This window comes from Larimichthys crocea, chromosome IX, assembly GCF_000972845.2.
Source record: "Larimichthys crocea isolate SSNF chromosome IX, L_crocea_2.0, whole genome shotgun sequence".
Classification (NCBI taxonomy): domain Eukaryota; kingdom Metazoa; phylum Chordata; class Actinopteri; family Sciaenidae; genus Larimichthys; species Larimichthys crocea.
In genome coordinates, this window is record NC_040019.1 from 2,363,025 (window position 1) to 2,389,042 (window position 26,018).

Sequence of the window (26,018 nt, forward strand, 5' to 3'; positions counted from 1 at the left end):
TATTAGTAAATGAAATCATTTTTAACAAATTTCATTTTATGATGAATCTACGAGGTTTGACAGATAAGAAATTATTACCAGTAACTCATGCGTATTTCCGAATGCATTTTGTACAGTACTACCTTAGGCCAATCAGGACAGCGAACACAATGCGCGTTCATACTGTACAGTACGCTGTAAAAAAAAAAAGCATGCAAAATTACACTAAAAAAATCCAAAACAGCGAGGCCACGAAAGGTGAACCGCGTTATAGTGAGGGACAACTGTATACTGTATCGTCGTCCCATCTATATACAGATGATAAACTCTCATTTTCATATTCGAGTTGCAGCGTCAGTGTTTTCCTGGACGTCTTGTTTATTTGTCCGCACGAGCAACTGGACAGAAAGCCACAGACGCTGACCTACATCTGTAAATCACTTGTTTACTGGCTCTCATGCATTATTTCAGCCTGGAATATATTGTTGTCACACTACAAGAGCTTGACAGTAAATCAGAAACAGGATTCGCTCATTAACATCATCCAGCTCCAGCTCCCTTATCACAGCTTCGGAGACACAACTGTGGGAGGTCACGGCAACGATTCAGCAGCGGTATTAATTAATACACGGGGGGATGAGAAGCAGCAACCTGAGCGAGGAGAAGGAGGAGGAGAACAAAAGGAGGTCCGACTGTACCTGTCATGCTGTCTGTGGAATAGTCTCCGGCATCTAGGGAGTCTGGAAGTCTGCAGCTGGGGACAGAAACGTTTTGTTAAGTCACCCTGGATATATGGAAAAGGGACAACAGGCTGGAACGTTTTCAAAACATTCAACCAACATTTTGGAAAGAACAGGAAGTAAAGCAAGCTCTCATCTGTGTCCCTGCCTATAGTACACACACACACACACATACATTTACCAACACAGATGAGCTGTGTTTATGCATTACTCACGCTGGCCGGTTCCACTGAGCCTGAAGAACGCTCCATAAATAGCTTAAGAATGACTCTCTGCCTCATTTACATCCACTCTGGCAGAAACCCCTTCAGCCAGCGTGTGTGTGTGTGTGTGTGTGTGTGTGACCATGTGCCAGTGGCAGCCTAGCTCTCATGTTCAGGCAGACAGACAGAGAGGAGAGCAAAAACACAGAGAACCCAGTTGACGGAGAAGGCTTTCTTTGACAGACAACTAGACTACTGTGACTCCGATCGGCTAAGCATCACAGGGATGGCACTCACAGACACGGCACAATGCACCAAACATCAGCGCGCACATCTGGATCACGTTGACACAAAAAGGAGGCGGGGTTGCACTGCCACAACACAAACGTGTCACTCGCGTGTGTTTGTTAAAGATCAGTGTGCGAATCCTCCTGATAGTTTAAAAGAGAGATACTTCACTTGCACAAACAAAAACAAAAAAAAAACACGAACTATTCGGGTCCGAGCTCATGTTCCTCGACCCTGACCTTTGTGTCTAATTATATAATGTTCAGCATTGAATGACTTCCTCTCATACCTCCCCTGGCACCAAAAGCAGCTCTGCAGATTCTCTCGGATATATTTCTCTGCAAAGACGGAAGATTCCAGCACGATTTGCTCTCGTTTGATTGATATATTTTAAAGTTCTTTGTCTCGGCAGATTCCACTTTAACTAAGCGACATAAGAAGACACAATTTTCCAACTATAAAATGACGTAAAATGATAATAATACTGGAGCATGCACCTGAGACAAGAACATCGCTATTTGATGTTGTATTACTATAGAAAATGAGATGAATCAGACAAATATTACTCCTCGTTTTGTCCAGTTTCATCCCTTTTTCAGCCTGTCAGTGACTCTGGGAACTATATATATATATATCTGTGCTAGAAAGACATTTGATTCAAGCGTCCACAGTGTCAGGCAAAAAACCACAATGACATTGCTCTTCCCCGTATTTGTTTTTGCTTTGACACCCAAGATGAAGGAACCTACACAACACATAATATGACAGAGGAAAAAGGAACAATACAATGCAAACTCTTGAACTTCCACCATAATGAATCACAGGATTTTATTCTTTTTCGACAGTCAACAACAACACAATAATGTCACAGTGGTCCTTACAACTAAAACATGAAGTATATGAGCTGCAGATGCACAATCATCCTCTCACAAAAGTCAATAAAAACGCATCGGCAACGGTTGCATCACGGTTTTCACATGCCAGGCAACCCCTTCCTGTGTTAATGGAGAGGAAGCAATCTACAAGAGCAAGAGGCTCAGATAAGACTAAGAGCACCAAACGCGAACGTGCCAAACAACTCGGCTCAGAGATGAAACGTTCCTCATGAAGAATAGATGACATTAAAACACGTCCGAGTGCGGGTGTTACTGACACAGTTTTGTCAGCGGTGCACTTCGTAGTAACCCCTACCAGCAGCCGGTGGAAACAATGCAAGAGCCTGTAAACACTGACTTCCTCTTTTTTTTTTCTTCTCATTTTGTTCAGAACTCGGCTCGCAGGAATCGCTTCGTGTTAAAAAGCGACAATAAGTGAAGCGTCTGACAAACACGCCAAGCTATATTTAATAAAGTGAAACAGTTAAAGTGAGTCAGGTTTCAGAAGAAGTAATACACACCACACATATCGGCTAACGTCTTGGGTTACTGAGGCACGCTTGCCACCTGGGTGACCGCCCTGTACCGCAGGACACAGCTGGGCTAGGTCATTTAAAAAAAGAAAGAGACGAAACAAGGACACTAGAAACTTTTAAAAACACAGGACTAGACTAGCCACACTCAGCAGAAGAACAGAGCTGAATAAATGCACAGATCACCTACCACAATCACACCCTTCTCTCATGCCCTGGAGAGGATGCATGAGGGTTCAAAAACAGAAAAGAAACAAAAGCAAATATGACATGATAGGTCCACATTTTGTGCAGAGAGCACGGGGAGAAGTCGCTGCTTCAGTCTGAACCCCAGCTGAACAAAAAACAAGAAAAACTGGCTCTGATAATTTCCGCTTTCTCTCTCTCTCTCTCTCTCTCTCTCTCACACAGTGACAGGTCAACAAACCCTTCATAGCAAATCGCAGTAATATCACAGCAACAACAGCATCCAATGAGCTGGATATGATTTATATAACGGCGACAGCAGCAGTATGAAGCATGAAAAAAGCTTTCTGCACCAACACTTTTTAGTTTTGGTTTCCCTTAATTAGACTAGACTAGATTAGAGAAACCATTTTTGCTCATTTTGCACAGTGAATTATATTAATTAATTTTTTTTTAGCCCATAAAATGTTGCTGTACACACCGAAAGCAACCTAAACTTGAAGATTATTAAAACCAACCTGTTCAAAACAGCATTTTCCATCCTATTAACCTGTTTTTTATGTTGTATTCTTGTAATTTGGCATACTTTTATGGTTCTCTTTGTTATTTGCTGTCTACTTTTATTTATTGTAAGGTGTCCTTGGCTATTATAATTACACTTTTGGTGTTTTTTAGTTTTGGTTTTCCTTAATTAGACTCAGAAAAACCGTTTTTGCACTATGAATCATTTAAATTAGATTTTTTTACCCAATAAAATGTTGCTGTACACACTTAAAATCAACCTAAACTTGAAGATTATTACGTTATGTAGCTACTAACTTAAAACCAACCTGTTTAAAACAGCCTTTTTCATCCTATTAACCTGTGTTTTTAATGTTGTATTCTTGTAATTTGGTACTTTTATGGTTCTTTTTGTTATTTGCTGTCTACTTGTATTTATTGTAAGGTGTCGTTGGCTATTATTAGTATTATTATTACACTTTTGGTGTTTTTTAGTTTTGGTTTTCCTTAATTAGACTCAGAAAAATCGTTTTTGCACGGTGAATTATTTAAAATTTTATTTTTTTAGCCCATAAAATGTTGCTGTACACACTTAAAATCAACATAAACTTGAAGATTATTACATTATGTAGCTTTTAATGCTGTATTCTTGTAATTTGGTACTTTTATGGTTCTTTTTTATGGGCTTTTTGTTATTTGCTGTCTACTTTTATTTCGTGTAAGGTGTCCTTGGGTGACAGAAAGGCGCCTATGAAATAAAATGTATTATTATTATTATCATTATTACACTTTTGGTGTTTTTTAGTTTTGGTTTTCCTTAATTAGACTCAGAATTACTTAAAATTTGATTTTTTTTAGCCCATAAAATGTTGCTGTACACACTTAAAATCAACCTAAACTTGAAGATTATTACGTTATGTAGCTACTAACTTAAAACCAACCTGTTTTTCCATCCTATTTTATCCTGTTTTTAATGTTGTATTCTTGTAATTTGGTACTTTTATGGTTCTTTTTGTTATTTGCTGTCTACTTTTATTTATTGTAAGGTGTCCTTGGCTATTATAATTACACTTTTGGTGTTTTTTAGTTTTGGTTTTCCTTAATTAGACTCAGAATTACTTAAAATTTGATTTTTTTAGCCAATAAAATGTTGCTGTACACACTTAAAATCAACCTAAACTTGAAGATTATTACGTTATGTAACTACTAACTTATAACTAGATCAATTAACCCTATCGAAACTGATCATAGGGACAGCTGTGTGTTATTTCAACAACAACAAAAAAAGAAAATTACTGATTGATACATGTCAGAATTCAAATGTCAGAGCTGAAGCTAGCGTTATAACGCCTCTGTTGTGTTAAAACAGCAGCTAACTGACGTGTAGCTTTAAAGTTTAATCAAATAAATATATAAAAATATGACAGCTGAAGTGTTTCATGTGTTGTTGTTGTTCCAGTTTATAGTCAGGGCCCATGTAGCGGTTAGCCGTTAACGTACGAGCGATGCTAAGCTACCGTTTATTTTTTACCTTCCGTTGATGTCAACGGGCAGCGTCAAATCGTCCCCCAACACGGAGTCCATGGTAGCGGTTGAGTTATTCGGTGTTATCCGGGTGGTACCGAGACATTTTTACAAACTGGACTCGGGGTAAAGTTCGAAAAGCGGGACGGGATTCAAAATAGTCCAGGCTACCGCCATCATGATATGGTAAACGTCACCAGTGTGCACGTTGGAAACTGGTGATGCCTTCACGGGGTGTGGGGAAAAAATGTTTGGACTCAACGGTTATTAAAGCAGCGCGGTCAGTGAACGCATCAATAAGTCAAAAGACGATGTGTGTGTGATTATTATAGATTATATATATATAAATCAGCGTTTGTTCACAGTTGTGCTTGAGTACATGTGTTATTGTTTATGACTTTGTGAAAAAATAAAGAATTTTCGAGGTATACAAAGGCAACATGAAACTGGGTGGATACAGGCACAAAGCGATTGGCCAAAACAAACAGTTTGGGGAGGGACGTGAACTCAAACACACAAACACTGTCGAATGAGGAATTTGTTCCGTTTGGTTTCCAGCCATACATGTTACCGCCTCTGACAGCATATTATTGAGGAAAAGTGACATATCATGATCCATGTCGCTGTGCATCCACCCATAAGAAGAGATGGGTGGTGTTACAGCTGCAGTTGCATGTGTTGCAACACAGAACAGGCATGTGGTATGTTATGCAAAAGGGTAAATAGTCAAATAAAAACAGTGAACTATGCAATATGTAAATCTAAAACCTTTTTAGTCTTTGAGAGACTGTACAGAGAATAGACACTGATTGTTTAAAGTGCAGTATGCATGTGTGGAAGATTGCACTTATGTATTGTACAAGATGTTATGCAAAAGGGAGGTAAAGTGGCTACAATATACATTAATACGTATAAAAGTCTCAAAGGAGGAAGAACATATAAGATAAAATAAGATCCTACCCCAGCTCGTATACACAAGTTCGATAAGAAATTACTCATAAATAAGAAATATGAAGTCATGCAGGTGTTGGAATGAAGGACCTGCAGTAGTCTGTGGTTGAAGGAGCTGCTTAAGGCATCCACAGTCTCATGCAGGAGGTGAGAGGAGTTGTTCATGAGGAGTTTCTCAATATTATTGAGGAAAAGTGACGTGTTTTGATTTGATCATATGTCACTGTGTATCCACCCATAAGAAGAGATTGGTGGTGTTACAGCTGCATGTTGCATGTACAGTATTGCAACACAAAACAGGCATGTGGTATGTTATGCAAAGGGGAGGTAAAGTGGCTACAGTATACATTAATTAAGTATAAAAGTCTCAAAGGAGGAAGAACATATAAGATAAAATAAGATCCTACTCCAGCTCGTATACACAAGTTCGATAAGAAATTACTCATAAATAAGAAACATGAAGTCATGCAGGTGTTAAAGAGTCTGACAGCTGTTGGAGTGAAGGACCTGCAGTAGTCTGTGTAGTGGTAAAGTTGTTTTTTTTTCTCTGGATTTTACTATCCAACCTCTAAAGTGTTTAAATGTTTTTCTTGCTATTACATACTATTTAACCCCAGCTCGTATACACAAGTTTGATAAGAAATTACTCATAAATAAGAAATATGAAGTCATGCACAGTCTCATGCAGGAGGTGAGAGGAGTTGTTCATGAGGAGTTTCTCAATATTATTGAGGAAACATGACGTGTTTTGATTTAATAGTCACATGATCATATGTCACTGTGTATCCACCCATAAGAAGAGATGTATTGGTGTAAAGACATGTATTGCACCACAAAACAGGCATGTGGTATCAGAATCAGAATCAGAAATACTTTATTAACTCCCCGCAGGGAAATTGTGTTCGTTACAGCAGCTCCCAAACGTAAGTATTAGCAAGAAAAACATTTGAACACTACAGATGTTGGATAGTAAAATCCCAAGGAACTTTACCACTACACACCTATAAGATATCCATTTTAACACTATATACACAGGTATAAATAACAGATATATACAACCAGTAACAGTCAAATAAAAGCCAGGTAACAGTGACCTATGCAATAAATCTAAAACCTTGTAAAGAATTTAGTATTGTATTGCACAAGATGTTATGCAAAAGGGAGGTAAAGTGGCTACAATATCCATTAATAAGTATAAAAGTCTCAAAGGAGGAAGAACATATAAGATAAAATAAGATCCTACTCCAGCTCGTATACACAAGTTCGATAAGAAATTACTCATAAATAAGAAATATGAAGTTATGCAGGTGTTGGAATGAAGGACCTGCAGTAGTGGTGGGAGTGACAGTCTGTGGTTGAAGGAGCTGCTTAAGGCCTCCACAGTCTCATGCAGGAGGTGAGAGGAGTTGTTCATGAGGAGTTTCTCAATATTATTGAGGAAAAGTGACGTGTTTTGATTTAATAGTCACATGATCATATCATGTCACTGTGTATCCACCCATAAGAAGAGATGTATTGGTGTAAAGACATGTATTGCAACACAAAACAGGGATGTGGTATCAGAATCAGAATCACAAATACTTTATTAACCCAAACCCTAAGTTAGATAGTACGTAATAGCAAGAAAAACATTTGAACACTATAGAGGTTGGATAGAAAAAACCCAAGAGAAAAAAAAAACTTTACCACTACACACCTATAAGATATCCATTTTAACACTATATACACCGTTATAAATAACAGTTAAATAAAACCAGAAATAGTCAAATAAAAACCAAGTAACAGTGAACTATACAATATGCAAATCTAAAACCTTATAAAGAATTTAGTATTGTATTGCACAAGATGTTATGCAAAAGGGAGGTAAAGTGGTTACAATATACATTAATAAGTATAAAAGTCTCAGAGGAGGAAGAACGTATAAGATAAAATAAGATTTCCCAGGGAAATCACAGCAGCTCGTATACACATGTTCAATAAGAAATTACTCATAAAGTCATGCAGGTGTTAAAGAGTCTGACAGCTGTTGGAATGAAGGACCTGCAGTAGTGGTGGGAGTGACAGTCTGTGGCTGAAGGAGCTGCTTAAGGCCTCCACAGTCTCATGCAGGAGGTCAGAGGAGTTGTTTTCAATGATGGATGTCAGCTTTGCTCCTTCTCTCACCAAACAAACCACCACCACTGTGTCATGGGAAGTTCTTATGTGTCATGGGAGTCCTGCACACTCCAAAGGACCCTTGTCTCCTCAGTGAGTAGAGGCTATTCTTGTACAGGACGTCTGTGTTGCCTGACTAGTACAGTTTATTGTTGAGCTGAACACCCAGGTTTTTGAATGCTCCCACCATCTCGATATCCAATCCCTGGATGTTCACCGCTGTCATGTCAACCATGGCTGTATCATCAGAAAACCTCTGGAGGTGACCGCTGTCAGTGTTGTATCTAGAGTCTGATGTTTTTAATGGTAACTCTATCTATATACATATAACTCAATAACTTCTGAGAATGAGTCAATGCAGAGTATCTATTCTATTTCTGTTATCCAATATCTACCCTTTAGAGAAGTGAGTGGCATAGATGTGCGTGTGTTTGGTGTTTGTGTTTAGGACTTGTCTCTGACTTGGATCATTTTATGACTGAAACTGACCAAGCTAAACTTCAAAGAGTATGCTTAAACATAATTTGCATGTGTGTGGTGAGAGTGTGTTGGGCGTGTAGCAAATGAACATTTGCCCTCAGTGAGCTAATTATAACATCCAGTAGAAACACAGACTAAAGTAACAACCACTGTCTGAGTGTTTTATCACCCATTAAAAAAAAATCAGGAAATGGCAGAAAACATCTGTAACTTCTTTGGTTAACAGCTGGTTCGACAGCCCCACATGAAATCTATTCAGACAACAATGGCGACATCAAGTGGTGTAACTCTTAATTTCAGGAGCTAGAGTGCAGTTTCCCCAACCACTAGGGAGTAAAATGTTCATTGTTTTATTGTAAAGACATGCAACTGTAGTGGGATGCCAGTAATTAAATTAAATCTAGTGGATTAAACATGTTATATTTGTTCTTCCCTCAGATGCAACATGTGAGTTTTGCATACACCAATCTGGTGTGCCTTTAATATTCTCACTGCTTATACTGTTCATACTGTTCATACTGTACAAATGTTATTGTTTATATATAGATCTACTTGTTTATATATATATATTTTAATATATTTCTACCTGTATACACTAGTTCAATGTTATGTTTACCTGTGGAGCTTGTTTTCAGCTGTATTTATGTCTATATCTGTCTACGTGTATTGTGAGCAAAGTGAAACTGGAGTCAAATTCTTTGTCCGTGCACACATACCTGGCCAATAAAAGTGATTCTGATTAAACCAGATGTTGTACTTAACTGTCCGTCAAACCTTTCTGCGTGTTTGTTATACGCACCTGGACACACACTCGTCCAGTAATGGTGTCCAAGGCAAGCACACCCTGATGACCATCATTTCAAGTTTCTGTGAAACACCCACCACTCCCTTTTCTTCTAGAACTGGCTCTCTCAACACATCCTCAACCCACTCACAAGTCCTCCTCCGCTGTTTACAAAGTGTCCTGGGACACGGCCTCTCTGAAGGATGTTGGATGTCTTTGCTTCTGTCTTTCTTCTATGAATCAACTAGAGCTGGCGTTGTCACGTTAAAATAATATAAAAAGCACTTGTTCCATAGTTGTGTTGCACAACCAACGGCCATCATCATAACGCTTTGCATCTGGTAGCAAGTACTGACACCATAACCATTAAGTTCTTGAGTGAGCAAGAACGTTAAATCACGTTTTAGGGATGCAATTCTTAATTGTACCTTTAGAAACGTAATTAGGTCATAAAGTTAAGAGGTAGACCTTTCTGTGTAAGTGATAAAAAAACTTCTTTTTTGTATTCCAGCCTTCCATATAGTTGAAAAGTAAGAATCCGCACACAAATTGAAAGTATTTATTGAACAAATGGACACTGAACAATGAATAAACAGTAGACAGATCAAGAATGTTGGTACCAGACATGGTCTTGTTCAGAGTTTGATGACTTACTGTATTTGGCTGATGATGTTTCCAAACAGGCTTTAATTACAAAGGCAGGAAATCTTTGCTCCAAGTCATGTGTACAAATGTGAGGTATTCTTAGCTCGTATTAATGTCTACAACAGAAGGAAAAAAAAAAAAAAAAAAAAAAAAAAAAAAAAAAAAGAAGAAACAATTTTTCACATATTTGCATAATTCTTTAAAACACAAGTTATAGTATAGCACAGAGTTCTGGTACAGTACATGGTTGGTTATCATAGAGGAAAAAAAACAAAACAACATAAAGCAAAATAACAAAAAATTAAAAAAATAAAAGATAATTAACATTGCAATAAATTTGTTCTCTGGAGCCCCAAATTTACACATAAAAAAAAAAAAATCTATAAACTCCAAGACCAGTTGGGAAAACTGATATAAAGTTGTCAGAAAGAGTAGCATTGCTTCAACCAAAAGAAATTTGCTCAGTCTGCAACCACGTTTACAACATTAAATAACATTAAATTAGCAAGAGGGGATCCACTGTATACAGCAAGGTTTGCACAATTATACACACTTGTGTCCAGCTACAACGAAGAAACCTTTATTTAATTAAAACTATCTCCACTAGTTGTGTCTCTAAAAAATATTACATACAGCTGTGGGGGGCTTTGTACAGAGAGAGAGAGAAAAAAAAGAAAACTTTATTCTTAAAAAATACTTCAAACCCTGTGATTTATACTGGATACTAAAGGAGCAATCTGTTTTTTTTAATTTTTTATAGTTATCTCTGAAATATTTTCAATCTGAATAAGTGTCTCCGTAAAAATGCAGCATTGAACAAAGAACAGATGGCTTACTATGTCGCTTTTGGATGGGATATTACCATTATAGTGCATTATGGAAGCTATGGCAATATATTATATTATATGGACTTTTTTTTTATTCATCTAAGCAAGCATGCACTATAAACATCAGAATATTTTAGCAAAGTGGTGTAATTACAGCACTATGGTTAGCACCTTAGATAATTTACTTAGCACCATGCATTAGAGAGCGATGGGATAGAAGATGGGGAGGGGGGTCTTATTTTAAATTCATGGACACCCCTCTCCCTTCTCATGTGGCTCAGTTCTCCTCTAAGAAATGCCTGTACCTGTAGTCTGTCTACTGAAAGTGGGGTTAGAAGAAGAGACTCCTGGTCCCGTGTGGTGCTGAGTAAATAAGAACTATTACCCTCCTATCTTTTATCATAAGTAAGGAAGCAAGGAACTGATACGCTTGATTTCACACTCCACAGTTGTAGAGAACTTAATAAAACACTATTGAGAACTAGAGCTCCATACTCTTTTTATTTATTCACTCTGACCTCTAATCTCCACACCTGCAGATATTCTCCCTAATCATCAGTGGCATCCGGTTCAATAATGTAAGAGTAAAAGTATAGAAATAAGTATTTAACGCACTGACTCTCCTCATGTGGACGGCTTGCGTGCATCGGTGTGTGGCTCCAGACGTTATTACTTGTGAGCTGACCTGGTGCCACTGGTTTTTCCCGCATTAGGGAGGAAACTGAACGTCATGATTTCCCATTCGGAGCGCCAGTAAATACAGATGTGATTTCTGCTCAATGAGCCTGCCTCTGGATTAATTCACACGGACAAGATCACAAGGAGACGAGCACCAAAAAAGCAAAAGTAAAATGGCACCCCTGAAAAATCCTTCCATATAAAGTTTAAAATATCAAATTATCTTCTCATTTTCTATTGCACTTGAAGATTATTTCTTTACATAAGATATACATGTATAAACGTTAATAATAAGCATACATATATATATGTACATTTAAGTGATCCCAATTACTTTAATTCTTGTCTTTTAACAGAATTGAATTCCTGGTATTTCCAAAAAAAAAGTACACACAGTATACAGACTGTATACAGTTAAAAAAATAAGTTACTCTAATGTCCGCTGATTAACTTGGCCTTGGTCTCCCTTCACTTAGCAATGTTCCAGAGAGATTTGGTGGCATAGAGCCTTTTTTTACTCCCAGCGGGCGTACATAGGAGATCCTTCTTGAAGAGCTTGAAGAAGCTTTTGCCAAATGGAGAAGCTATTAGTGCAAGAACTCCCCTGCTTCTCTTCAGCTCTTCGGTGTGTCCCCCCTACCCCAGCTCCCTGTGCTTCCTCCCTCTGTGTCTGCAGTCCAATGGGAGTTTGGCAGAGAGAAACAGGATCTGTTTGGAGGGAGTCTTGTACTCGCTTGGATTGCTTTGCCTTGGATTGGAGGAGACTGCTCTGATCTCCACGCCTGCACGAGGGTGACACCTAAAGGGTGATGATCCATCCCTCCATGGTCAGACGACTTAAACTGCGACCCTCACAGGAAGCAAACAGGACCTACTTCTAGGTGGTAATGTGAGCCAGGGGTAGTACCAGGGAGATTGTAGATGTCAACCACAGGGAGCAGGGAAGGGTCCAGGGAGTGGAACACAAAATGGGTCTGGTGCCAGCGGCCATCTTTTATCTGAAACCCAGGAGACATTCTTGTTAGTTCCACAACATGAACATCACAAGTAGAGCAACAAGTTTGAAAGTCTGAAAGGCAAGAATGATGTCAACTAAAGGGCACAAAGCCAGGTGACATCATGTTGTTACCCAGCAGGAGTCTTCCAGGACTTCTGGCTCGAGCTCTCCTCCCACCTCGAACACTTCACCACTCCAGGCTTTGAATTTCACAGACCCCTGGGCAGCAGGCCGATCCTCAGCTGACCTCCAAACCGAAATGTTCAGGCAGTGGATGACGATGTGCTGCACCGCCTCTGAGCTCAGCAGATGCAGGAAGTTCAACTGGACACGACCGACGCTGATTGTTGGCTGCAACAGGCAGAACAGGCACTGGTTAACAAGTTTGCTGTGCGCTCGTGTGTGTGACATTTGTCATTCTTTAAATTTTATCTCATAGAATTAAATATTAAGTATTGAATACCTTGGATGCTGTTATTGGTTTCAGGCAAGTCTGTCCGCCTCCGGTAAAGTTGCAGGAGACTTCTATTGTATCTGACGAGCAGCCCAGGTTGGGGTCAATCCAATAAGTGCCTGAAAATAACATTTGGGATAGTTAGTTTTATTTAATCTAAACATAAAAATGTTCTCCATCTCCAACACACACACACACTCACCATCATTTAACTTCTGTTCACAGCTGTGCAGGTCCCTGCAGATGCGGGCGGGGTTGTCCCGAGTGCCCAGTGGGTTCTTCAGGCTCTGGATCAGGTTACTGAGGTAGTGGAGGGTCTTAAAGATCTCTGCACCCTGGTCCAGCATCGGCAGGTCCATCACTGGCTTATTCTGAAGGAATAATAAGGACAAATATGAGTTTTTTTTGTCTATTGACAATGTAACAATACAGAGAAATGTTCATCGCTCCACTAACCTCAGTCCTGAGTGGGGTGTGTGAATCCATAAACAAAAGTCCATCTTCTTTCTGCAGCAAAATAACAAAATCGTAATTTAATCACTACCACTGGACACATTACAGTATATTCAAACTACTTTGAGCCTTAATGGATGTCATGAAAACAGCAAATATAACATGACTTACAAATGATAGAGGGATACCCGGGCGACCCTACAAAGAAAAAGAGTTATTTAGACAACGAATCATGCAACTCGAATCTGACATCATGTTTGTTTGACCTATAAAACCGCTGAAGGGTTTCGCCAGAAACTTACTGGAAGTCCAGGCGGTCCACGAGGTCCAGGAGATCCCTAATTAAAAGAAAAAACATACATGCTGCATGAGCTTATAAGTCGTTAATCAAGTGTCCACATTAAAACAAATGACTTGTAAGAACAGAAAATAAGACAGCGCTGTGCAAACATACCCTTGGTCCTTGCAATCCCTGTTCAGAAAAGAGATAGACACATTTAGAGCCTGAATATTGTCATCAGATCTGTTTTTATCACAAAGCAAACAAACATAGATAAGAACTCACAGTCTCTCCGCGATTGCCCTTCTCTCCTCTGGGACCCTGTGAAAAGATGCACACAGTCAGTCGTCTGTAGAATAACAGCAATCAAAGAAAATGTCAAAGCTGATCTCAGACACTACAATACATACTGCGCTTCCATTGGGGCCGATAATTCCTATAGGGCCAACAGGTCCTCCTCTGCCCTGATGGAGAGAAACAGATAGGAGAAAATTAACCACACAAAAGTTTAAGCACATTTCTATCAGAATCTAGATCATTGGTCTACTTACCATCGTACCCTGTGGCCCCTTTGGTCCCCGTATGCCCTTTGGCCCAAAGTCTCCCGGAGGCCCCTGAAAACAGCAGTAATACATGTTTATACACACTCTGTACACTTGTATCACCTACTGTATCTCTAACTATATCTGCGTCACATCATCCGCTAACATTTTCCAGCTGTCCTAACAGACCAGACGTTGGCTTTGGGTTCTGAGTAGTGATTTCAATACAATAGAATAGATATATTTTACTGACACTTAAACAGACAGAGATAGTATTTATGGTCCATCATGGACACTTTGCTTAACACTAGCAGTTGTGTAATTGTTTTAAAACCATACGAAATTACATACAAGTGTAGATCTCTGTCTTAAAACTGGTGCTTGTGGGATTGTACCAGAAAGGAGCAACACAAACAGGTCACAGGCAGGAGTTGAGGGGGGAAAACCTGTGCTTCAAAGTGTGCTGTTTGTAAATGGGATAGGAGAGAACTTGAAGAATGCACACACATGTGCAAGCAAACTTGTAATTATTGCCTTGACAACGCCAGGTGTTGCCACGTCCAGACTACACCTGAATCTTAAAATAAGCCATATTCGTTCACTACTGAGAGGATAATCCACTTCCGGGAAAGACGCCCAGTGGGATAAAAGCAGATAAACTGTTCAGAAATTAATCCAACTGCTCATCCAAAAGGGGTTATCCCAACAAAGCCAATTCTAAAGATAGACCAACAGACTTCAGTGTCTTATTTAATTACTAGCAGCCCCTTGGTCACAGATATGAATAAATAGATTTCATTGTGTGTGTTTCATGTTTATACTTTACTGTTGTATGAGGTGAGTTTAACATTTTAAAGGTGAAGATTTCGGCTCAAAACACAGATCTGAAATGTGTGACAGTGGAAGATGTGTTTCTGTTTGGTGCTGAACATACCCTTGGTCCAAAAACTCCCAGAATTCCTGGAAATCCTGATTCCCCAGGATCACCCTGAACAATCAGAAACATCACATGAAATCCATATCAAGTCCTGATAAGTCATTTGACTTATTTTACATATGTTTTAACTCTATCTGTGGCTGATACTCACAGGTTGTCCTTTAGGTCCTTGGTCTCCCTGTGTCCCTGGTAGTCCCATTCCACCTTTGAAACCTCTTTTCCCTTGAGATCCATTCTGGCCTCGAAGACCCTGCTCACCCTGGATGGACGAATAAATGATCAAATGACATTATACATTTTATCTTGTATATTTAGTTACTACTACTCTGTCATGCATTGTTAACCTGACTGCATTATAAAACACTGTAGACTTCCCCCCCTTACCTTTGGTCCAATGCTCCCTTGATCTCCTGGGAGTCCTGGAACGCCAGTTTTACCACGTGAGCCAGCTTTGCCAGGAAGACCAAACGCCCCGTCGTCACCATGTTCTCCCTGAATAAAAAGCAAGTTGAATGAGAATGGTCTGCCCATCACTTCATGCATTCATGCTCTCCAAGGGATGAGACCTTTCAACTTCGGACATCCTGTTCTGACACCAGTCAAAATGTTTAACACAATATATCTTATTATCTAATGGAAAGCTCATTACATTCATGGTTCCATGGGGATAAACCATTTTAGACCTTCATGACTTTTCTCTTGCACCACCCTTAGGATAGACCTGGTATTTCTATGGCCTCGTCACTACAGGTAAGTCTCTAAACATAGAAATAGTTGTAGCTTCAGGGCAAACCTATAGACTCTTGTATAAGTAGGATAAATAAAATTAATAAACATGACATTTCTTTGTTTGTCTCACCGGCATGCCTTTACTGCCATCCTTTCCTGGGACTCCATCCACCCCGGGCACTCCCTCCTGTCCCTCTCGGCCCACCACACCTCTGGGACCAGGAAGACCAATCCCACCCTGAGGAGAAGAAAAGTCAATTTTCATCATTTCCAAGCATTCTAGTCATGAATACATATTTAAAGGCTGATAGGTGTGTAAGTCGCTGAAACAGGTGTGGATATACAGAGAATCGTAGACTTACCTCTAATCCTCTGGTTCCTTTTTGTCCAGACTGACCCTTTTTGCCTTTCTGACCCTGAAATGAGAGAGAGAGGAAATGTTTAAAGGTGAAACCAAATTATTAGTTATTACTGTCTCACATCTGCTGGTCATCATTTGTCACGACCAATGACCTAGAGCAATATTTAACCAGGTACTAGAGACCAGCATTCTTCCTCAAGCCAAAAGAAGAACTTCCTATCCTATACACTCAGAGACACAGTCACTCTTTACCACGCACAACAAACACACACAAATAAAGGCTTTGACATCCTTACATGATCTCCTTTGGCCCCTTTGGGTCCTTGTTGCCCATGAGGTCCAGGTTGTCCCTGAAATTGCCAATTATGTTAATGAAAGCATATAAAGACAAACTGTGTGAGCGTGCCTGCTGGCTGTTTATGCAGACTTAATGACAGAACTGTGTACAAATCACAAGTTTTGACACTCACAGGTTGTCCAGGAGCTCCAGATCTGCCTCTCTCTCCATCCACACCAACTTGACCCTGAGGAAAAAGTTGCAGGATATTGACCTCATGATCCCAAATACCTAAATGAATCACTTTAAAACCACCTGGAGAGATGCTACGTACTTTGTAACCTGGATCTCCTGATTCCCCTCTCTCTCCTCTGTCACCTTGAGGACCCTGATAAAACAAGAAATATATGAGCAAAGTGCAAATTATTTGATTTCCGTGACCTTATAGCAGACAGAGGGTAGAAGGATGGAGAAAAGTAAGTCAGGTGTGACTTACTGTGTCACCTGGAGGACCAGGAGGACCCTCTACTTTCCCATCATCTCCCTGCTCGCCCTGCAGATGGAAATCAGAAGTGATGTTTTATAACATTTTATTTATAAGACACGCATCCACAATATTTCATTAGACTCAATTTAGCTTTTAAAACGTCCCATAAAATGTTACAAATGTTGAAAGGTTTCGTTTGTGTTCGCCTTCTTTCCGATGTTTCAAAAACAATCTTTTGAATAGAATCAGTTCTCTGTGCCTTGAGGTTGATCAGTGCAAGCTGCTCAAAGAGAGAGGTGCATGCTGGGATTCTCGTTTGATAGCTCAATGAAAAACATTTGGTGTTTATTGATCCGCGTTTGGATGGAGTCAATCCAAAGTGGTGATGAGATATAAACTGGGAACAGACATTAAGAGCTCAGTGTTACACGTAAAGTAAACGAGGTGTACCTTTTCACCTTTTGGTCCTGGAGCCCCCATGGGGCCCTGTGATCCCTGATGACCCTGCAAACACAGACACAAGAAATTATGCAATGGGAAATTATAATCTCAAATGCAGATAACCATAACAGGCTTGTTTAATGTTTAATGTCTTACAATAAGGTAATCCTACCTCGTAACCTGCAATACCAGGTTCCCCCTGTTGACCCATTCGACCAGGAGCTCCCTAAAGAGAAGCATGTTGTGTCTTTAGCCACACTATGTGTGATTCAGAACATCGGATGGCATTCAAACTTATGATGAAAATGAATAATATCTATATCATTACTGTTCCACTTTACCACGTGTCCGATTGTTCCTCTGGACCCCTTCTGCCCAACAAAACCTGGTGGACCAGTCTTCCCCACCGGCCCAGTCTCCCCGAGGTGACCTTGATGACCTTTGGCACCCTGAACATACACAAAGGTTATGTTACAGCATATAATAGCAAACCACACAGCCTTTTTAGGTCATTGTGTGTGAATCCATTTGGTTTCTAAAGCTCATAAGAGGTGATTTGATGTCAATACCTTTGAACCTATTTTGCCTCTTTCCCCAATTTTGCCAGGTTTCCCTTCAGGACCCTTCAGAGAAAACAAAATGAAGAAACAGGGTTAAGATTTGAGAGTGTGTGAAAGTCAGAAAGTTTGCACATGAATGCATGAATTTGACCAGAAAAAATAGATCACTTACTCTGACGCCAGTGAGTCCAGGACTTCCAGGTGGGCCCTCCTTTCCCTTTAGCCCAGTTTCACCTTTTTCTCCTGTTTCACCCTCCTGACCCATGTCGCCTTTTTCACCCTGAGAATATGCACATAATAACATAAGCTTTTAACATAAAAAAGCAACTTAAGATTAATTTAAGTGCACTGTGTTTTTGTTGAGGACAATTTGGAAGAAAATCGTCACCTTGGTTCCATCTGGACCAGCTGAACCAGCTTCTCCCTCTAAGCCTGGCTCTCCCTGTTATCACACACAGACAAAAGTTAAAGAAATGAACACTTCCACCCGCTTGAGATGCAAAATATTTGATATTTTAATGCTGATAAACGTACCCGCTGTCCTATTAGTCCTTGCTCTCCGATGTTCCCAAGAGATCCAATGGCTCCCTGACACACACAGACACATGAGCGCTCATTCTTTCTGCCTTTTGTTGTGTATTTGTTTGGTGTTTATCAATGTGGTTTCCTCAAATCAGGCATGCAATAGTTTATATCAAACTTTAAGGTGCAAAAGCAAAGTCTCACCTTCTCCCCTGGCTCGCCTGGCAATCCTGGTTCTCCCACGTTGCCTGGAGGACCCTTCATAAACACGTAGAGGGTGGAAAAAGGAAAATGTTGAATGATTTTGCACAAAACTGAAGGGATAATGACTCTTTGGCATCAAGAGCAACGTGTCAGGGGTGAGTTCCATTGCGTATTGTCACGAGAGGGAAAGAAAAAGAGAAAGAGGACACCTTTGTAACGTGGGTTAATTAGTTTAATTGGACAGATTACTGCAATCAGAGAGCATTATTGATTCACTGGTGTCAGGTGAACAACAGATGTCACATATTTAATCATTTAGCCTTCACAATACCCATTGTGTGTGTGTGCACGCGCGTGTGCAGATGTACACAAGTGACCCTATCCATGTGGAATAAGCATGCACGCAGTGTGCGTAGGAGTGAGTTTGCGAGAAACTCTCACCTTTTGACCAATTTCACCCAACAGTCCCACAGTCCCTGGTGGCCCAGGTGGTCCCTAGAGATGTAAACAGAAATATTTGAATGATAATCACGCGGCAAACAAAGAGAAGCAGAACTATTCACATTAATCAACATCAGATCGCACAAAAAAAAAAAATCGCTGGCTAAATGTTGATTGTGGATGAGCCAACAGCAGATACATCAGTAAGCCATCTGTACACAGTTTGGCTTTGAACGCGATGACATAACCGTGCAAACAATTACGCTTTATGACGCTTTGCCATGAACACTTCTCAATCTGAATGATGTGAATAATGTTTGCTCCCCGGGTGACTTGCATCTTATCCGAACAATAGTGATGGCGTAACTGAAGTCACCTGTGTGAACTCTGATTAATATTTCTGCTTATGAGCCCAAAGAAAGAGTTAACAGGAGGGCTGAAAAGTGTAAAATCGGTGCATCATTGAGCGAAAGCAGCTGTGCAGCATGAGAGGTGAGACGACGGAGGATGATTGGGAGGGGAAAAGGTGATTTTGTACAATGAGGACTGTGATTGAATCTTTTTTTAGCCATAAAAGCTTGTCTAGATCCAAAAAACTGTGCAGAAAATAACATAACATATATACACAACATATTCTAAAGCTTGTAGTCAATACGAGTATGCGTTTGTTTACAACTTATTAAAATGTGAATTATAGCACTACAAACCACATAATACATAATATTTGTCTTTACAGCTGCCGGTATAAACAATCTGCTGTTTGAAGTCAACATACTGATGGCTAAAGAGCCAAGTTTTGTTTAATAAATAACAGGAGAACATCTGATTTGTTCATACCACTGAAAACAAAGACGGATGGGTGTCTGTCTCTAATATTGGAGAGTTAAACTCAGCGTGCACGCTCTGCCACAGAAGATAAAGCGAAGAAGAAGGACAGCAAATCCTTTACAGAAAAGATTTCGTCCATCATGTCAACGATGACATATATTTTCCCCAGTAAGTTCAGCAAGTGTCAGTGTCTTTCTCAAGAAAAAATCTATTCAGTCAGTCACCCAAGCAAGCGCGCGAGTTCACTCTCCTGCCGCTACAGAGCAGATGGATGAAGGATGAGGCAATTATCTGGCTGCTCTGGAGGAAACATTTAATACAGGCGAATATATTCTTAATAAGTACTAAAATATGTCTCATAAACAGCCCTCCTGGCTGTGATATTTTGGAGCTAGTAGGGCTGTGAGGAGAAAACCAAGGGTAGGGTGTTTGTTGCCAAAGAGAATCTAATAAAACAAGTAAATATGGTGTTAAAAAATGGAGAGGAAAAGTTTGATGAGCTAAAATAAGTACTACTGCAAAAAGATTTTCAATACAAGGAGAGAGAGTGATACATCAGGAGAAGTGCAAAGATGCAGAGAAGATGAGAGGAACTAGAGAGAAACATATGAAAGGATGGGGAGACTGTTGGAGGGTCGTACCGGCTCGCCTGCTATTCCCTTGTCCCCTGGCGGTCCTGAGGGTCCTTGTATACCCTGGAGAGAGAATGGTAAGTGAGTTCAGAGTGCATCTACGCACCCATTATGCATTCACAATTAAGTTATACAGTATGTAGATTATCAAATTTCTTGTTTGGGGGTTAATCTGTGCATCTAAATCTCGTATGTTACATTACTCGTAGTGAACTCACAGGAAAACCTTTAGGCCCAGTTTCTCCCGGCTCTCCGATCTTCCCCTGTAGAGACGATAAAAGAAGGGCGAGATAAATTAGATCAGGGTTCATTAGCTGGTGATCTATGATGCTCACAAATCTGAGATCAATACTGTAGTTGACACAGAAAGTATATCAACACATATTTACTGGGGGTTTGTGCCTCCCTTCACACATAGACATGGCAGTTATGTAAGAATAATACCTATTTACAATACCTGCCTAACTCCCAATGAACAGTAAGTGCACTTGTGGGATAAGATACCATAAAAACTTCGACTTGTTTTCAGTGTCTTTCATCTCTTTCTATCTGTCTCAATGTGTTGACCCCTGCTGCATTGCATGTACAGACCTCTCTCTATATATAAAGTGGAGTTAAATCACAGGGCCAAGTAATATTCTTAAATCCCACCAATAAACATGTACGTAAATCTGGCTCGCAGTCTGCAGAAAAACCTCCCAAGGACATTTCTCCCCTCCCCAAACTAAAATCCACACTGCTGGTATCATACAGGTCTTCTAAATCATTCTGATGTCTCGTCTCTCCAGAGGCACATCAGCACCAAAAAATTAATGAGAGGAAGGAGTGGAAAAGTAGAAAAGTTCCCCCGTGCTTTACCTGTGGTCCAGGGAAACCTATTTTTCCTGGAGGACCTTCAGAACCCTGCGAAGAGAGGCATGGATGAGAGATAGTTACTGTCTATTCCCTGCATCCAGAGTGGATGGAGAACATGTGCAGCCTGCTATTTCTGGTACACAAGATCCATTTTCCCGCTTAAGAATCCATTATGTATGCATGTGGATGTAATTTCTACACTATTGCAAGCTAATTTATGGTCATTAATTGTGTGCCTGCACAGTTTTTGGCTTTGTGAATGTTTCCAGCTTCATAGATAAATATATCAACTTCTAATAAATGCACTGAATCAAAGCAGATTTCTTACCGGCTTGCCCTCTAACCCCATCTCTCCTGTTGGACCGTCAGGCCCGATCGCTCCCTGAAACACAAGACAGCTGTCACTTCACCAATAGAGGTCACTGTAACACAGCCAGAAAGCCAAAAACATACTGTAAATAAACATCTCTGTATAGTGCAGCAATGTCTTTAATACCCCCATGTCAGAGGCAGTGTACCTTAGGTGTAACTACACCTTTCAGAGTGAAGCAAGTTATGCATAAGTGTGTGTGTGCACAGTGTAGAAACTACACTGCAGTAAAAGTTACTTGTATTATTCTAGTACTGGATTCAAGTCTGGATGCAGTTCACACTTTAAACGCACGCATACTGTCAGTGCAGTCTGACTGTTTAGATTACATGGGTGCAACTGTCAAACACAATCAATCTAAAATGCTTAAAGAGCTGCTTGTCCAGTGAGCAGTGATAATAAATGAGAGCCAGGCAATGGACCAATATGATCCATCTGCTCTGCACCTGCTTTACTTTTTCCCCCACCATCTATACCGTGAAAGATGCTGGCTCGATGTGTCCTCACATCCTCAGCAGGCTGATAATGTCATACTCGACGGGTCAGTCTTAGCTAAGAGTGATTGGCAATAACAAGCAACAAACAGTGATTTTCTCAGGGTGATTAATTACTTCAAGGGAGGAAGCAGATATGACGCGACACAGCCACACGGGAGCGTGAGTGGTTGATGAGTGAGCACAGTGGGAGTTTGGCCCGTGGAGAACGTCGCTGGATGAAGTGCTATAAGCCTATTATACATAGAGCTGGATAAGAAACGCTCATTAACATTCCTGTCTGGGGTACCTGCTACCCACTGCTTGCGTTTACATAGCCGGATTGGTCGATTTGTAGGGGGAAATATTCCTACCCTCTGAGGCCCCCCCTCTGGAAAAAATGGGTTCACTCAAATATTATGCTTCAAACTTAATTCATTACGCGGAGTTGACGTTAATGTGTGACACAAGTGCCTGACCCCTTTCAAACAAAAGGCAGAAAAAGGAACAACAGGAGCACGATTTCATAACAACCAAAAACATCCATTTCATCTATAACCATCGACCGCCAAGAGCGAGGGCTGATGAGATTAATGTGCTCTTCAATATGGAAAGCATTAGCCGAGGATTTGTAGGTCAGACCTCATGAGGAGTTATTAGATACAAAGCATGATTAGACGGACTAGTGATTCCTCGTAGGCTCAAACGGGCTTCGTACACAGAGATGCTGGTACTAGCCTGCTAGATTCTCAGATTTTTATCTCTCAGTCTCTGATTTCATAATATTTCCAATGTTGGAAAAGAGTCCGAGAGCAAGGCCAGATGTTACGCCGCTGTCAACACCGAGGCCTTGTGCCTCTAGCCAAATAGCTAACATCCAAAAGACATATGGTGTTAAAGGCTGTGTAAAAGGTGTATACAGTGTGATTTAGCATTAATGTTTCTTTCAGGGTTGAAATCACCTAAATATATAGAGTCAAAGTCATTCCTTCATCTTAGCTTTTGCTTTTGACAGTGGATTAGGCCTCTTAGCAGCTCCTAAATGATGAACAGAGACACATGAAACCTTAAATTCTAAAAGCTGTTGTATTTCTTGTGCAATGGGGGCGAGACATGAGTGTCTGTGGTTGCACACATTTACTGTCTGTAACAGAACCACCTCTACGTCTTCTGGCTTGCAACGCTCTAGGTTTCGAAAATTTTCGACTACCTCAACATAAGTCATGAAGCAGCAGGCTGATTTACTGGCAGTGGAAGCTGCTGACATTAGTATTAATTGAAAACACAGCTTGAGACATGAGAGTGTGTCCAGGCCAACCACAGCGAGGCCCGTCTCCCATGGACGCCTCAGATAGAGAAGCTTACAAGCTATTTCATCCCACTTTCCAGCTGGCTCAAGCGTACCGCATTAAAGATATGTCTTTGAAAAGCTTTGAGAAAGGTCGGCGATGGCTTCTGAACTTCGCAGGTAGAGGATGTCATCGTCAACCGAAACTGACCCCAAAAACATAAATTTGCCATCTTCCCTGCACCATTACCATAGTTACAGCCATCATCGTCACTCTCTCCCTTGGAGTCCACTTGAATAGTCTCGCTGAACAAGAATTTACTTGCTGTATGTTTTTCCAGACACCAAATTTTACAACCTTATTTATGTGGTCTAAAGACATTTCTGTTGGTGGCACTCAGCCAGGTAAAATTCCAGTTGTTATCCACCTTGTTTTCATCTCTCCTAAAATACTCCAAAGAGTTGTATGCGATTTCATTTTTATTGAGACAGCAGAGCCGTAATTTGCCAAATCTCAGGTTGTTACTGGCGTCTGTATCTACACTGAATTCATTTTGTTTTTGTTGAACGTCGGTTCAATTTTAAATTTATGTCAATACACTTTTTTTCCGCGGTGTAAACTGTTTAACAGGCGTAACTATGTAATAACACTATCTGCTTCAGGAGCAGTGCGAGCGAATGAACTAAATGGAAAACAGCCACAAATGATGTTACTAGTTGGAACCGTGAGTGACAATCACATTAAGTTCATTTAATTATCACATTATTGATCATATTAGCACTGAAACTGCAGCATACAGTGATGTACAGTGCAGCCACGATGTGTTTAGTGCTTCCAGTGTGATTCTAATGTGAAAGACTGGATACCTGGAGGTGTTCAGACAGTGAATGTCTAAACATCGACTGTGATGTGATGAAAAATTGCAACAAAAATAAAATAACTGTCATACAAATTCAACCATTATCTAATCGTCCCTTCGAAAGTTTAGCACACTTTAGGGAAAGCCAAGTTGTTTTTCCACAGCTGATTCTAGAAAGGTTACAGATCTGAAAAGCTGCTTTTGAGGTTTTCATGAATGCTCTTTTGAGCTGAACTGGGAATGATTGAAAAACTTGGAAACAAAGCAGACAAGCTGGTAATCCCTCCATAAATCACGCTTCCTCCAGTTCACTAAATTTATCTGCAAAGGAACCTCCAGAATAGCTGCAAAAGTCAGGTCACATTTTCCACGTCAAATGTCACGTAGCTGGATTGACGGCGTGGCTTTCCTACAAATAGAAGCCTTTGCTCCTTTTATATGAAATATAAACGTAGCTTTTTGTTTTACATCACCGGAGCTCTTCCAGCAGTTATAATAAAAAGGATGAAACAGATTCACGCTTCGACTCTAAGCCCGAGATTGGGTTGTCCAAGCGGCCATGTCCGTTAAATACACATGACTTTAGTTCGGAGGCAGTTCCATATCACTTCATTATGCTCACCCACTAAAGTTTTTCCAACAACAACATTTGGCTCCAAAGACATTACAGCATGTGCAATAACAGCTAAATGATGTGTATCTGCACTGTTTTGCAGAGTTTAAGATCTGTTATTAAGGCCGGTAAGTATAATACAGTGACTACAGGACAGCAATCAACAGCTAAGCTGCAAAAACAACAGGTGTGAAACTTCGAAATTACCCGTAAGCCCTTGGATCCTCTGGTACCGGCTGGTCCAGTCGCTCCAGCAGGGCCCTGATGAACAAAGGAAAAGGGGGATAAAGAGAGGGGGGGAAAGGAAAAGGGGAAGGAGAGATAAAACAAAGGTTTACACTGACAGAGCACAGAGCCCCCTGGTTGTTGACCCGGGGGGGAGCAGCCTGACCTCAGGAACACACTATGGGGTTTGTTGTTAGATCTGTCACTCACACCAATTAAAGGGCCTGCTCTGGAATCCTGTCCCGCTGCACCCCAGAGCCCCATATTTATGTTTGTTTTGGTGGCTCAGTGGCCCCTGCCTTCAAAACTGGCCATGGCAAGGACACAGCAAGGGGAAACGAAGTGCAGGGGCAGCTTCTAATTAGTTATAGGTGTTGGGCTTTTGACTGACAGGAGGGTAATGCAGGTTCAGCGGGAGGCTGCCAGCTCTCATCATGCTCAGAGAAACCTTTGCTACAGACTGTGGGTTATGAACATTACTATCATCTACACCTTCTTTGTGCACACAGAAATGTCGCTCAAAGACATCTTTGTTCATCCGTCAGCCTTTAGCTGTCCGTTTTCTGTGCCCAAGCATACAGCTCACTGACAATACACCATCGTCTGCAAACATTATCAAGTGAAAATGCAAATGAGCAAAATAGTGGTGACTTACTGGTCTTCCTGGTGGTCCTGTAGGCCCGGTTTCACCTGGTGTCCCTGGGTGACCCTATCATATGTACAAAGACACAAACACACACTTACAACAGGGTATGATACACATGATTAACTCCAGTATAATACGTGATATTAGAGTATTTTTTTGGTTGCGTTATAAAACTATGATTCGACATTACTGGGG

The 26,018-nt window shown here is 40.5% G+C and overlaps 2 protein-coding genes across 10 annotated transcripts in view; both read right to left on the minus strand.

Moving 5' to 3' along the window:
• cdk5rap2 (CDK5 regulatory subunit associated protein 2) overlaps positions 1 to 5,026 on the minus strand; it is a 32,777-nt gene extending 27,751 nt beyond the window's left edge. For 7 of the 9 annotated variants that reach the window (XM_027282210.1, XM_027282209.1, XM_027282212.1 and 4 more), the window contains exons 1-2: positions 4,837 to 5,026; positions 678 to 733 (exon numbers count right to left, since the gene is read on the minus strand). In XM_027282210.1, coding sequence (XP_027138011.1) covers positions 678 to 733; positions 4,837 to 4,889 — 109 coding nt within the window. In that variant the 5' untranslated portion in view covers positions 4,890 to 5,026. Of the gene's footprint in view, positions 1 to 677; positions 734 to 2,808; positions 2,963 to 4,836 lie in introns of those variants that run through there. The other 2 variants (XM_019278394.2, XM_027282207.1) reach the window with 2 other exon arrangements.
• A 4,717-nt stretch (positions 5,027 to 9,743) lies between these two features.
• The window catches only part of col27a1a (collagen, type XXVII, alpha 1a), a 65,577-nt gene continuing 49,302 nt past the window's right edge, over positions 9,744 to 26,018 (minus strand). The window contains exons 27-61 of the mRNA XM_010737872.3: positions 25,833 to 25,886; positions 25,160 to 25,213; positions 21,677 to 21,730; positions 21,352 to 21,396; positions 20,712 to 20,756; positions 20,503 to 20,556; positions 19,034 to 19,087; positions 18,593 to 18,646; positions 18,401 to 18,454; positions 18,255 to 18,308; positions 18,039 to 18,146; positions 17,876 to 17,929; positions 17,648 to 17,755; positions 17,479 to 17,532; positions 17,316 to 17,369; positions 16,875 to 16,931; positions 16,713 to 16,766; positions 16,572 to 16,625; positions 16,398 to 16,451; positions 16,103 to 16,156; positions 15,871 to 15,978; positions 15,396 to 15,503; positions 15,163 to 15,270; positions 15,009 to 15,062; positions 14,084 to 14,146; positions 13,943 to 13,996; positions 13,818 to 13,853; positions 13,707 to 13,724; positions 13,555 to 13,590; positions 13,424 to 13,450; positions 13,256 to 13,306; positions 13,002 to 13,170; positions 12,809 to 12,918; positions 12,478 to 12,696; positions 9,744 to 12,346 (exon numbers count right to left, since the gene is read on the minus strand). Of these exons, the coding sequence (XP_010736174.2) occupies positions 12,200 to 12,346; positions 12,478 to 12,696; positions 12,809 to 12,918; positions 13,002 to 13,170; positions 13,256 to 13,306; positions 13,424 to 13,450; positions 13,555 to 13,590; positions 13,707 to 13,724; positions 13,818 to 13,853; positions 13,943 to 13,996; positions 14,084 to 14,146; positions 15,009 to 15,062; positions 15,163 to 15,270; positions 15,396 to 15,503; positions 15,871 to 15,978; positions 16,103 to 16,156; positions 16,398 to 16,451; positions 16,572 to 16,625; positions 16,713 to 16,766; positions 16,875 to 16,931; positions 17,316 to 17,369; positions 17,479 to 17,532; positions 17,648 to 17,755; positions 17,876 to 17,929; positions 18,039 to 18,146; positions 18,255 to 18,308; positions 18,401 to 18,454; positions 18,593 to 18,646; positions 19,034 to 19,087; positions 20,503 to 20,556; positions 20,712 to 20,756; positions 21,352 to 21,396; positions 21,677 to 21,730; positions 25,160 to 25,213; positions 25,833 to 25,886 (2,481 nt within the window). The 3' untranslated portion in view covers positions 9,744 to 12,199. The remainder of the gene's footprint in view (positions 12,347 to 12,477; positions 12,697 to 12,808; positions 12,919 to 13,001; positions 13,171 to 13,255; positions 13,307 to 13,423; positions 13,451 to 13,554; positions 13,591 to 13,706; positions 13,725 to 13,817; positions 13,854 to 13,942; positions 13,997 to 14,083; positions 14,147 to 15,008; positions 15,063 to 15,162; positions 15,271 to 15,395; positions 15,504 to 15,870; positions 15,979 to 16,102; positions 16,157 to 16,397; positions 16,452 to 16,571; positions 16,626 to 16,712; positions 16,767 to 16,874; positions 16,932 to 17,315; positions 17,370 to 17,478; positions 17,533 to 17,647; positions 17,756 to 17,875; positions 17,930 to 18,038; positions 18,147 to 18,254; positions 18,309 to 18,400; positions 18,455 to 18,592; positions 18,647 to 19,033; positions 19,088 to 20,502; positions 20,557 to 20,711; positions 20,757 to 21,351; positions 21,397 to 21,676; positions 21,731 to 25,159; positions 25,214 to 25,832; positions 25,887 to 26,018) is intronic.